Source organism: Hibiscus syriacus, unplaced genomic scaffold, assembly GCF_006381635.1.
Source record: "Hibiscus syriacus cultivar Baekdansim isolate YM2019G1 unplaced genomic scaffold, ASM638163v2 tig00111877_pilon, whole genome shotgun sequence".
NCBI lineage: Eukaryota > Viridiplantae > Streptophyta > Magnoliopsida > Malvales > Malvaceae > Hibiscus > Hibiscus syriacus.
Window position 1 is genome coordinate 519,064 of NW_024063208.1, and position 13,608 is coordinate 532,671.

Here is a 13,608-nt window from a genome sequence, read left to right on the forward strand (position 1 = left end):
GTATAAATATTTGCATCATTTGTTGAAAAAACTCTGCTAAAATATAAATATTTTGAGGTGTTTGTTAACTAAATGCCACTATAGTTTACACCTATGTCGGCGTTTGTATAAAAACGCAGGAAAAGTAAAAATATTTTACGACGTTTCTTAATAAAACGCCACAATACAGTAAACCTATTGCGGTGTTTATTGATATAAACGCCGCAAAAAGTCAGGTATATAGCGACGTTTATTGATACAAACGCCGCTAATGACCTTTATTTTATAAACTTGATTTTAAATATTTTATTTGTGCTCTACATAAACTAAAGTTACTATCATGTAGTTTTATCTAATTACCAACAACCGTACACTTAATTTTAGGATACAAAAGTTATGCATAAAAATACTTAACAACAAAATACATTAAAATTTAGAAACATTAAAGTAATGCATAAACAGTCTTCACCATATTGTTTACTAGAATTTATTCTTCATTGCTCCTTCGTGGGGAAAGGATGTAAGAAAGTTGTTTTCCTTGTTTGATGACGCATCATTAAGTTTTTCCTCCGTGTAAACTCTATATGGAGAAACTCTTCATCCATTTCACCAAATAAATCCTCTAAATCCGGTTCACCAATAACACTCCTTGCGCGCTGCAGTGCTTCACTTGAAACAGATAACGACCTTCCACCTATAGTATGAAACTTGATTGGAGGTGGCTTTGGAACTGAAGCAAACATTAAATAAATTTAAATAGAAGATAGAAACGTTTACTTGGAGTATCAATAGAGCCAACGTCGTCTTCATTGAGGATAGATATTGCTTTTGCAATTGAAGATTCTTTAAATGCCACTGAGTTACCAATTTTGATTCTAAACGTCGGGTATTTATCCACTCCTCTGTCATCGTTCTCAATTAGCTTTGAACATCCTACATGCGTGCGATCTATGAAATTTTAGAGTACAAAATAAAAATATAGTGGCATAAAATTTCAGCGATTAATTATTACCTTCACTTAGGAGATCGGCCATGGAAGGGTATTTTGCAATAGGAGGGCCTTTCGGGTCATCATCGAGTTTCGATGGCAAGTTCGGACTGATAGTCTCCCAACGATAATTTGATCCATCGTCAGAGAAAAGACGCCACGTGGACATTCTGACTATATTTTCTCTTACTGAATGCAACACCTGCTCTTCGTATAGATATTCACGTTTTCAGAAGCTATTATTTTCCTATTCGAAATCAATTATTTTTATATTTGAAATGTTAAGTTAATCGATCGACGAATATGGCCAAGAGGGGGGTGAATTGGCAATTTAAAATTTCGGTGGAAGCTTTTGCAGAAAATTGAAAAGATTTGCACAACGATTTAGAGTGGTTCTACTTTCTCAACCAAAGTCTACGTCCACTACCTTAGCTATCCACACTAAGGATTTTCCATAAATTCACTAAGTTGTCTTTCTTTTGAGGACAAAGAGTGACCTTACAAATCCCTCAAGAATTATACCCCAAATTCTTGAGAACGCTTTCTTCCAAAGAGAACAATACAAATTTTGCAAACTTACAAGAAAATCCTCGCAAGGCAAGATGTTTGCACAATTCTAGAACAAAGAAAGAACACTCAAAAATAATACAATTGAGCACAATAAGTGGTCTTAAAAGCAAAAATGAATATTGAATGAAATAGGCTTGAAAATGCTCAAACTTGAGGTTTGATGCTTTCTCTTTGATTCTCTCTTGATTCTTGTTGATTGTTGTTTCTTGTTGTTGATCAATGGCTTCTAAGCTTGTTTAAATACTCCTTCAATAGATTCTGAATGTTGGGGATGATTAGTGGAGTCAATAGAGTCGTTTAAGTGTGAAAACAATTAATAAAACAGTTGGGAGCGTCTGGTGCATCGATGCATAAGGCTAGTGCATTGGTACACTATGTGTAAAATTCAAATATTTCAACCGTTGGACCCTTAGTGCATCGGTGCACTAAGAGTGCATCGATGCATGAAGTGCATTCGATGTTTCAAACAAGCCAGAGTGCATCGATGCATGGTCTGTGCATCGATGCATAAAATGCATTCGATTTTTTCATAAAACCTTGAGTGCATCGATGCATGGTATGTGCATAGATGCATAAATGCATTCGATGTTCAATTTATTCAATGGTACATCGATGCATGGATTGATGCATCGGTACACTCCTTTGAAAAATTGATTTTAGGCTCGTTTTTGGTTCGAAATACTTTGTGAAAATTGTTTCAAAAATATTTTAAGATTAAAACACAATTTTACACTTTAGTAAGGATTGTATTTGATATTTGAGTAATATTTTGATATTCGAGTAATTAAATCGAATATACTTAGAAATCATTTGTAAAATCTTAAAATTCATTTATACTTAATTTATTATATCGAAACATCAAAATGTTTTCAACAATCTCCCCCTTTTTGATATAACAAAACATTTTAGTAATTTTAAGATTTTCTAAAAATTTTGAAAGATATCACTCCCCCTTACTTTAACACTTACACTTCTCCCCCTTTTTGTTAAATCAAAAAGACTCTAAAATGTTTTGAACAAGGTTTTTGAAAAACATAGCCAATTGATTATTAATAAATATAGCTTAAGCTGCTAAGATCAAAGATCAAGAGAAAGGTTAGCCATTAGTTTTCATAAATAATATTCATAAACATGTAATGGATAATTGGTCATATATGTCTAATGATGCAAAAATAAGTATTAATATCAAAAAGAAAATTCAAACCAAACATATATATATTAAGATTTAATATCCAAAACAACCAAAACAATAATCCAAACATTCAATCATCCAAAATAAACAATCCAGAAACATCAAAATATATATCAATCCAAGTTTTAAATCCAAGAAAGCATAACAAGGAAAAATCTAATCCATCGGAGGATCGGGAGGAGGAGGAAATCGTGCTTGCATCTCAAGAGAGAGAGCATCCATACATACAAGCATCTGCCGTTGAAACTCCATTTTTTGAGCTTCCAAAGTATCTAAGCGATGATTCACCGCTTCGTTGTTAGCAGTCAAATGGGATTCGATGGAAGCAAATCGTAGATCAAATGTCTCCAAAAACGAACGAAAATATGGAGGCACTTGATCCTCTTGTGGTGTCGGCGGATCGTCAATGTCTTGAAATAAAATCATCATATGCAGTCGGTGCTGGAGGAGGAGCACAAGAAGAGCTATGAGCAGCCCATGAAGAACTAGCTCCCAGAGTTTGCTTATTGGATCAAAAGACCCATAGACCAGTTTCCTCGTCCTGTTTCCAATCAGCTTTCTTCAACAAGGTGAGATTGATTTGGTTTTGGAGAGGGATGGGATTGTCGAGAGAGACGTTAAGACCAAGTTTGATAAAAAAAATTGCTAAGTAGACATTCATAAACTAAAGTTTCAACATTTTTAGAAGGGACAGCATTTATGGTATCTACTAATTCACTAAAAATAATATGTGGCAAATTGATCTTTGTATTATGTTGGATGCAATGTATCCACCATAAATCCCTGACACAGAGAGTGGAGTACCTTCCTCCGGATGGTCGAAACCACCAAGAGATCATTAAATGTAGAAAACGATCGTGATGAGTACGTAAGGTACTGATACTAGCATTAGGAATATAGGGATATGCCACTGTTTCTTTCTCATTCTATAAACCATTGTTATCTAGCCCAAATTGCCTAGTGATAGACTCGAAGTCAATATGAATATATTATTCTAAAAGGTAGGATCTAATTCTTATAGTCCCACATTGAGTCTGGTTTTGAATACATTCCGCATTATAGTAGAAAATGTGGACTAACTGATGATAGACAATTGGTTTAAGGTGAAATAGTTTATCAAACTTCCAGGACTTGAGAGTCGGTAGGTATTGAAAGTTAATGTCTACCATGGCTTGAACAGAGGGAATATGTTATTCCCGTATTTTGTAAGATTGGAAGGAGTTCATATACCTATGGTAAAGTTCATCCCTACGACGCTCAGGCATATTAAAACAGGAACTTATAATTTTCATGTTTTGGTCAATCAGGTTTGGATTTTGAGGTTGAGGAGGAATAGGATTATTAGGTCGGTTTGAACGACTTGATGAAGTCCTAGGGCGTTTAGGATTTGACATGGTTAAGGAATGTAACATGCAATTTTGAAACACATGTATGCACAATAATCAATCCCAAAACTCAATTGAGTCCGCAATAATTCAAGGTTCTCTAAACCGGATCCTAATGGGCATAGTTTTGAAAAACTATTTAGAAAACAATGTTTGAAAATTATAATATGTATAGTTTTTCATGAAAACAACATAATTAAATCAAAAACATCAAATTTAAAAATTAAATTAAGATTTTTGATTTTTTTAATATATTTCGAAAATTCAAAAATTCATTGAAATTTTGTGAGTTTTTCATGAAATTAGTTGTAAAATCTAGTTTGTAATCATCAAACAATCAATTCCCAATATAATGTTCATCCTAGAACTAATTAAAACCAGTCCTAATATAAAAAAAACAATCCAATAGAGGTTTTTTGAAATATTACATTGAAAATTTCGGAGTGAGATGAATGTGAAGTTGTTTTGCATGATTTAATGATAAAAGCAGGATTAGGAGTTGAAGTATGAATGATTTCTGATCAAAAACTAAGGATTTGGAGCAATTTTTGAGAGTGAGGAAAGGGAAAGAGCGGCGGCAGAGAGAGTGAGAGGTTAAGGGTTTTGAGAAAAATGAAAGAAAACAGGTTTTTAAACCCAAAACCTGACGTATGCATCGATGCATGGCAGTGTGCAACGATGCACATTCAAGGAGTGCATCGGTGCACCTTCATGGTGTATCGATGCACATTTAAAGGGATGCATCGATGCACTATTAAGTGTATCGATGCATTAAACACAAAAATGTCAAAAATCCGTTTTAAATACTCAAAATGCTAAATTAATTAGCTCTAGTGGTATTGGTAACTCATATATTGAAAATTAATCATGTTCAATCAATTAATTTTACCCTTAAACTGCATTTGAACATAAAATTAATTTTCACCAAATAATCATAAACTCCCTCTAACTAATAGCAAAGAATGCAATCAAAAATTATTATTATTATAAGCATTTTTCATTTATTCTTAAAAGTGCTAAAATTAATTTAAACACTAAGTGAAGATAGGTCAGTTAAACCTAATTCTCTCCTAAGTGTCCAAAATCTTTCTTTGTCTAAAGGTTTTGTAAAGATATCTGCTAATTGATGCAAAGTATCAATAAATTCTAGAACTACATATTCCTTAGCGACATGGTCTCTAATAAAGTGATGTCTAATTTCAATGTGCTTAGTTCTAGAGTGTTGGATGGGATTTTTATTGAGACAAATAGCACTAGTATTGTCACACTTGATAGGAATGGTACCTACTTCAATTCCATAATCAAAAAGTTGTTGTTTCATCCATAAAACTTGTGCACAACAACTATCGGCTGAAATGTATTCCGCTTCAGTGGTACATAATGCAACACAATTTTGTTTCTTTGAAAACCAAGAAATCAGCATATTTCCAAGGAATTGGCAAGTACCAGAGGTGTTTTTCCTATCTAATTTGCATCGTCCAAATCCGCATCAGAAAAGGCATGCAAGCTAAAGCTAAATTCTCTAGGATACCAAAGTCCTAAGCTAGGAGTGTCCTTAAGGTATCTAATCCTTAGGGCATGATTGAAATCTAGCACATAAGAAAACACTAAACATAATGTCCGATCTACTTGCAGTTAAATAAAGCAAAGAGCCAATCATTAACCTATATAATTTAACATCCACATATTTGCATCCTTCATCTATGTCAAGCTTTGTTGATGAGCTCATTGGAGTGTCATGCGTTTCCCATTTTCCAGTCCAAACTTCTTGAGCATATCTTTGACGTACTTAGCTTGATTGATGAAGATGTCATCTTTTATTTGCTTGATTTGGAGTCCCAAGAAAAATGAGAGCTCCCCCATTATGCTCATCTCGAATTCACTTTGCATTAACTTAGAAAATTCTTGGCAATGAACATCATTAGTAGAACCAAATATTATATAATCAACATAAATTTGAACTACTAATACATCTTTACCTTTATGCTTTAAAAACAATGTAGTATCAACCTTCCCTTTTGAAAAACCTTTTTCAATTAAAAAATTTGACAATCTTTCATACCAAGCTCTAGGAGTTTGTTTTAAACCATAAAGCGCTTTTGTCAATTTAAGAACATGATTTGAAAATTTTGAATCTTCAAAACCAGGAGGTTGTTCCACATACACTTCTTCTTTTATAAAACCATTTAAAAATGCACTTTTAACATCCATTTGATATAATTTAAATTCATTGAAACATGAAAATGCTAATAACATTCTAATTGCTTCCATCCTAGCTACGGGAGCATATGTTTCATCATAGTCTATGCCCTCTTCTTGAGTATACCCTTGAGCAACAAGTCTATCCTTGTTTCTCACTATATTACCACTTTCATCAAGCTTATTCCTAAATACCGATCTAGTACCTACAGTAGATTTATTACTAGTTCTTTCAACTAATGTTCATACTTTACTTCTCTCAAATTGATTTAATTCCTCTTGCATAACCATAATCCAATGTTCATCATTTAATGCTTCTTTGATGTTCTTAGGCTCTATGCATGAAATAAATGCAACATAATTACAAATATTTCTAAGAGAAGATCGATTAGTTACCCCTTTGGATGGATCACCTATAATCTCACCATCCTTGACATAGTTGTACTCTCTTGGATAAGATACTTCCCTTTCTTCAATGGTTGGATTCTCGAGAGGATCATGATTTTCCTCATCTTTTGTTTCTTCCTTTGATGATGATTCTCCAACGTCATGTCTAAAGTTATTTGCTTGCGTAATACCTACATCATCATCAACACAATAATCCTTCCTCGGAAGGGGATTATCATCGAAAACAACATGTATAGACTCTTCTACGACTAAATTTCTTTTATTAAATACTCAATAAGCTTTAGAATTTAAGGAATAACCCAGAAAAATTCCTTCATCACTTTTAGCATCAAATTTGCCAAGGTTTTCTTTACCGTTGTTTAAAACAAAACATTTACATCCAAAAGGATGAAAATAGCTAATGTTAGGCTTTTTATTTTTGAAAATTTCATATGGAGTTTTCTTTAAAATTGGCCTAATCATTACTCGATTTACAACATAACAAGCGGTATTTGTGGCTTCCGCCCAAAAATATTTTGGCAAATTATTTTCGCAAAGCATGGTTCTAGCCATTTCTTCTAAAGTTTGATTTTTCCTCTCAACAACTCCATTTTGTTGAGGGGTTCTAAGTGCTGAAAAAATTATGGCTAATACCATTAGAGTTACAAAATTTAGTAAATCCAAGATTTTCAAATTCAGTGCCATGATCACTTCTAACACTAGTGATAGAGTAACCTTTTTCGTTTTGGATTATTTTTGAAAAAGTGATAAAATGTTATAATGTTTCATCTTTAGTACTTAAAAATAGAACCCAAGTATATCTAGAATAGAGATATACCAAGACAAATGCATATTGTTTTCCACCCAAGCTAGTAGTCCTAGTTGGCCCAAAAAGATCTATATGGATCAATTGTAATACTCTACTAGTTGATACATCATTAATGGATTTAAAAGAAATTCGCTTTTGTTTTCCTTTAGCACAAGCATCACATATTTTATTATTATCAAATTTTAGTTTTGGCAACCCTCGAATTAAATCTCCTTGAATTAACCGTTGCAAAACACTCATACTAGCATGTCCTAGTCTCTTATGCCATAACCAACTATCATGCTCATCCTTAGCAACTAGGCATAAATTAGTCATATCTATGGAATCTAAATGCACCATTTAAATGTTTCCTATTCTATGACCAACAAGCATAATCCGATTAGATGCAATGTCAATGACTTTACAACCATTAATATCAAACATGACATTGAATCCTTTATCGCACAATTGACTAATACTCAATAGATTATGCTTTAATCCATTCGCATATAAAACATTCTTAATTTGTATGGAAGAGATATTACCTATAGTGTCTATACCTTCAATGTGACCTTTTGAGTTATCACCAAAAGTCACCTCTCCTCCATTTTTGGCATTGTGCTCTATGAACAGACTTTTTTCTCCGGTCATGTGTCTTGAGCATCCACTATCAAGGTACCATGAGTTTGAGTTTGTTTCCCGTGCCTTGTAGCAATGCTCCTTTTCCTACAAACATAGATTAATTTTTTATTTTTGGTACCCAAATTCTTTTGGGTCCATATTCATTAGTTTCCAAAATCCTAGTCCCCTTAGGTATCCATTTGTGTAAGATATCCTTATCTTTAGTAGTAATGAGTTCTTTAGGAACCCATATACTTCTAACGAATTTTCCATTAGAGGTTCTTCGGGGACCTCTATGATTGTAGTTTCTAAAACTTTTTCTAACAAAGTTGGTTTTTGAATTTTCTCTTTTTTCAAAACGTTTTGATCCAACTTTAGCAAAAGAAGCTTTAAGATCATCAATTTCCTTTTGATGATCATCATTGACCTTTGAAAGTAAATTATGCAAATCAGAATTTTTCTTTTCAAACTCTTCTAGTTTGATTTGCACATGGAAGGGTATTTTGCAATAGGAGGGCCTTTCGGGTCATCATCAAGTTTGGACGGCAAGTTCAGACTGATAGCCTCCCAATGATAATTTGATCCATCGTCAGAGCAAAGACGCCACGTGGACATTCCGACTATATTTTCTCTTACTAAATGCAACACCTGCTCTTCGTATAGATATTCACGTTTTCAGAAGCTATTATTTTCCTATTCGAAAGCAAGTATTTTTCTATTTGAAAGCAAAAAAACACTTCTCCCAAGCAGTAAACCAGTAAAACAATATGTATAGATATTCTTTTCCTATTCGAAAGCTGTTATATTTCTCCATTACATTAGCTTTCTGGGTTTTCCCCATTTTTAGAATACCAACAAAAAACTAAATGAAAAAGTTCAGTAGTGAGAGAAAGGATCAAACGGTGCAATCGTGAGATAATTGTTCGCTAGTGAGAGGGCAAATTTGGTCGTCGGGACATACAGAAGACAACGTCAGCTGGAATCGTATAAGGGTCGTTATTGTACCAGAGAAATCCCTTTTAGGGATGCATTGTTAAAAATGATTTTAGGGATTGGGTAGGAGAAAAATGTGGAGCATATATTGACCCTTTTACGGCATTTTTAAACAAACGCCACTGTAGTACATGTTTTTGCGGCGTTTTTATAAAAACACCATGATAAACAACATATTACGGCGTTTGTAGGACAAAAGTTGCTAAATTATTACTCTATTGCGGCATTTTTTGCACAAACGCCACTATAAACAATACTATTACGGCGTTTATTTGATAAACGCCGCTAAATTACTTCTCTATAGCGTCGTTTGTTGAACAAACGCCACTATAAACAACACTATCGCGGCGTTTATATAAAAAAGCCGCTAAATTACCACTCTATTATGGCGTTTGTTGAAAAAATGCCACTATAGACAACTCTATTACGGCGTTTGACCTATAAACGCCGCTAAATTACCACTCTATTACGGTGTTTGTTTACAAAACGTCGTTAAAGTATCATTTTATGGCTTTTGTATTGTAAACGCCGCGACATGCTTATATTTTGTGGCATTTTCCCTTAAAACGTCGCTAAAAATGCTGTTACAGAACACTTTTGCTGTAGTGATATCACCAATGATCATGCCAAACTTCATTCAAGTGCAGCCTATACATGTAATACTTCACTACTTGTGGGCAACGGTGACAGTATTAGAATTTTCCATGTTGGTCAGGGTTTCCTTAATACTCATTTTTAGCCTTTATTCTTGTAAAATTTACTACGTATTCCTAATATAAAGAAGAATCTTCTTTTTGTGTCTCAACTTGCCCAGTATAATAACGAGTTTTTTAGTTTCATCTTTATGGATGTTTTGTGAAAGATTTTTTGACAGACGTAGTTTTACTTGTCAAAATAAAACAAAATTTTCTTCTCAAATAAAAATAAATAGAAATAAATATAGTATAGTGAAAGAGGGTCGATTCCCATGGACTTAGAAATTCCTTATACGATTTATTGTCGATTTTTGTCCATGCAACTGCAAGAAAAATAAATTAGAAAGGGGCATTTCGCAATTGAGGGATGAAAGAAAAAAGAAAATTAAAATTAAAATCAAAGTAAAAAAATTAAAACGTAAATAAAGTTTGTTTCAATTCCGTTTGATCGTCGAAATGGATTTTTGCTCCGAGATTCATGTCGGTTACAGAAGGCCAACCCATTATAACTTGCCTTTCTCTCTAATAACCGACCTTCCCAAGTCACTCTCTGAAACTCGATTCTTAAATGCACTAACCACATCTATTGTCGTTAGAACAAAAAGAATTAAGTATTGGAAAGACCCGACTTGGATTATATTATCTTCTCGAGAATCGAACCCGATCTCGATTTTCCTTAGTGGACCACAGCAAAGTGTGTTCTTAGGAAGTCGAATATGGCACAGGCCGATCCTTCCTCCCAACTATAAATTAAACAACATCCAGACCAACGTCGGCTTTTTTATTTGAAATCGTTTTAATTTTAAAAATATGGTCGATTGTCGATCTTTGATTCCAAAAAATTGAGAATGAAACTCGAAGGTATTTTAATGCTTTTTCAATTCTCACATATGGAATTGAGTCATCGCTAGCTCTCGACTAATAAAAAAAAGAAACTTTATAAAACAGAGAATGAAAATTACAAGATAAAATTCAAGATAAAGAGATATGAGATATCTAAGCCATACCCTAAGGAGGGTATTTATAGGCTTCTAAATCCTAAAAATAACAAGAAATTCAAAATGAAAATAATCCTAAATCTTAAAAGATAAATCCAAGTGTTTTTTAATTCAAACTTAAATTTAGACTACTAAAAATTTCGTCCATCCTCTTCCAATAATGATGACTGGATTGCTTCTAGAAACTTCGTGCTAACTAGACCTTCTAGAAACTACCACGTCAGACCCGCATCGTGCCCATGCCTCCAGCCACCACCAGAAAATAAAAAAGTTGCAGAACGCGCCCTTTGCTTCCAATTCCAATAAACAGGTTATTTGCACAAAAAATAAGCCAAATGCAACCAAATCAGTATTGAAAAAGTTCATAAAGCAGGAGAATTGGCAAGTAAAAAGTGTCAATTGCAACCACTCATCAAATTCCCCTAACTTGTCTCATACTTGCCCTCAAGTATACTTTGATCAAACTAGTTAAGAGCTCGATTTACTTTCCTCCAACCCGTTTCATACTCAAGCAAATTATGAAAGGCAAGCTCACAATAACCATTTGAATCAAAAGACCAATCAAGTGATGCAATTTTAGTATGTTCTAGTTGTTAGTGTGGCATTGAGCTAGTTTTGGAATTAGTTTCCTTACGTAGATTAGGTGGAGCATTCGAGGAAGCCTTAGAGCAACCGAGGACCAAATCAAGAGCACATCAGAGTACGTCTCAAGTTTTTGAAGGGCATGTATATTTATAAACCTTGTTGTAAAGTTGAGCCATAAAGTTATTTTAAGTTGGTTTGTATATTTTGAATGTAAATATTATTTTGGGAGCTCCCCTATGTAAAGTTTTCAATTATATTTATGATTGATTTTAATACGAAAAAGGTTAGTAAAATGGTCGCTTTTAAATAAGAGAAATGAGAAAAATTTTGGTCTGCCACTTCGATGGTTCCGTGTAGCATCCTAATTGGTCGATTGTGTGTCGTATTAGTTTAGGGTGTTACAAAGCACTACTCATGAAAAAGATGATGACTAACTAGAAACAAATAGCGTAAATAACATGAAGAATGTGGCTAAAAGAGGACTTAAGATAAAAAAAATTGTCACAAAGTTTACCAAAAAACCATTGAGAACATCACCGCCCAAGGAGCTTGACATTTTTTGTATATAATTCATGTTCGGATTGACAGATCGAGATCAAGTAGTTGATTTAGGCAAGTAGTCGATTAAGGAAATTATTAGCCTATTCACAGCATAGATTTGGAAAAAAGATACGATAACCAAGAAGCACACATTTTGCAAAGAGAAGGGACCTTTTATTTAGTATTATTCAAAGAAACAACGCCACTTTTTACTTGGTATTGAAAGATACATCAACAGATTTTATTTAACTTAAAATGCTGGATATCACAATGAATCCAGCATGCTGGATATCACAATGAATCCAGCATGCTTATACTGCTGATGCCACACAATGGGGAATCTTCAGAGTTAAGGAAGAGTGAAACCTGTAAGAAATAAACAACAGCTTCATTAGAGTATAGAAACAAACACCACACAAGGAGTAAAGGTAATGTGAAATGCGAAATGTACCTCCACACTGGTAACCAACAGGGCGATCAACAATGTTGCAGCGTTTCGGAATGGTCACTGCAATTTCCGGCCTCACTCCCGCATTGTACGCTGTTTGAGAAAACAGAACAGCACAAAGGCATGCTGGATTCTTCACCTTTTTCTCCATCACAGTGCAACAACGCTCGGAAACCGGGACTCTCCGATGCTGTGCTGCGTACGTACATGCTTCCAACTTCTCAGCCTCCTTCTCGATGTCGTGTTTCCCACACGGACCATAATAACCAGCAGTTCCCTCGACTCCATTGAGCCCTGAAATGGTCATACACACAAGAAACGCGAGAACGCACATGTACTTCACTGAAGTTTCCATTTCCACAATGCAATTCAGGGACACTTTCGATTTACAACTTGAACTCAAACGAAGATGGTACTCGGTTATTTATAGTGAAATAAAGAAGTAAAAAAGTAGCCATTTGCACCGATTACAATGGACATGGAACTAGAGAAAGAGTCTTTGGTCAGCTGCAGAACCTCCTGTTCAAGAACATGGATTTTGAGTTAGCTGACTATATTAAGTCATACGTACTTACACCTTGTTTCACTGTATAATCTTTCGTTAAGCGCCCATACGAACTAGAATCAAGTAACGCAATACCAAGTCGATAACAATGGAAATAAAGAAAATTTGAAACCGTGCACCCAGCATTACCATGTAAATGTATAAGTCTACCAATCGCCTGCTCATCGTTTTTGCCATTTTTTTTATAGACAGTTGTGTTTTTCAATTAGTTTCTGTGGGATCTATCTTTGGGAGTATTTTCACACCTCCGTCTGTATAAGACCTCTTTTTTTTTTCTTCTCATTTTCCTAGGCTTAATTAAAATATAAGTGCCTAAACTATATCTTTTATTCACTATAGGTGTTTAGCCTAGCGTTTTCTCTGTTAATATTTTAAGTGTTTGGTCTACATAACCGTCAAAAAATCTATAACTATTCAAAAAATGACATGTGGTATAATTATAAATATTTGAAAATTTTATTTTAAAATAAAATAAAATTATTAATATTTTAAAAAAATTCTCAAAAATCTAAAACAACCCCTAAAATATTAATTCCAAAACATCAACTTTGTCGTTGTCGTCCGCGCGATCGTCTACCTACACTTTGTTGGACCCCTACTGTCAGCTATCCCCTTGTCTTTGGAAGCACTCAAAGTATTGTTACTCGATTGTTAT

The 13,608-nt window shown here is 34.0% G+C and overlaps 1 protein-coding gene across 1 annotated transcript; it reads right to left on the reverse strand.

Moving 5' to 3' along the window:
- Nucleotides 1–12,092: 12,092 nt before the first annotated feature.
- On the reverse strand, nucleotides 12,093–12,775 carry LOC120172699. Its single transcript, XM_039180099.1, has 2 exons — nucleotides 12,392–12,775; nucleotides 12,093–12,306 (listed from the first exon to the last, which is right to left on the reverse strand). Exons 1-2 carry the CDS (start codon nucleotides 12,741–12,743, stop codon nucleotides 12,290–12,292), a joined length of 369 nt encoding a protein of 122 aa, XP_039036030.1. The 5' UTR covers nucleotides 12,744–12,775; the 3' UTR covers nucleotides 12,093–12,289.
- Nucleotides 12,776–13,608: the final 833 nt, after the last annotated feature.

Bases quoted from the DNA above. Each gene is read 5' to 3' on its own strand.
- LOC120172699 (XM_039180099.1), bottom strand. From the start codon at position 12,743: ATGGAAACTTCAGTGAAGTACATGTGCGTTCTCGCGTTTCTTGTGTGT.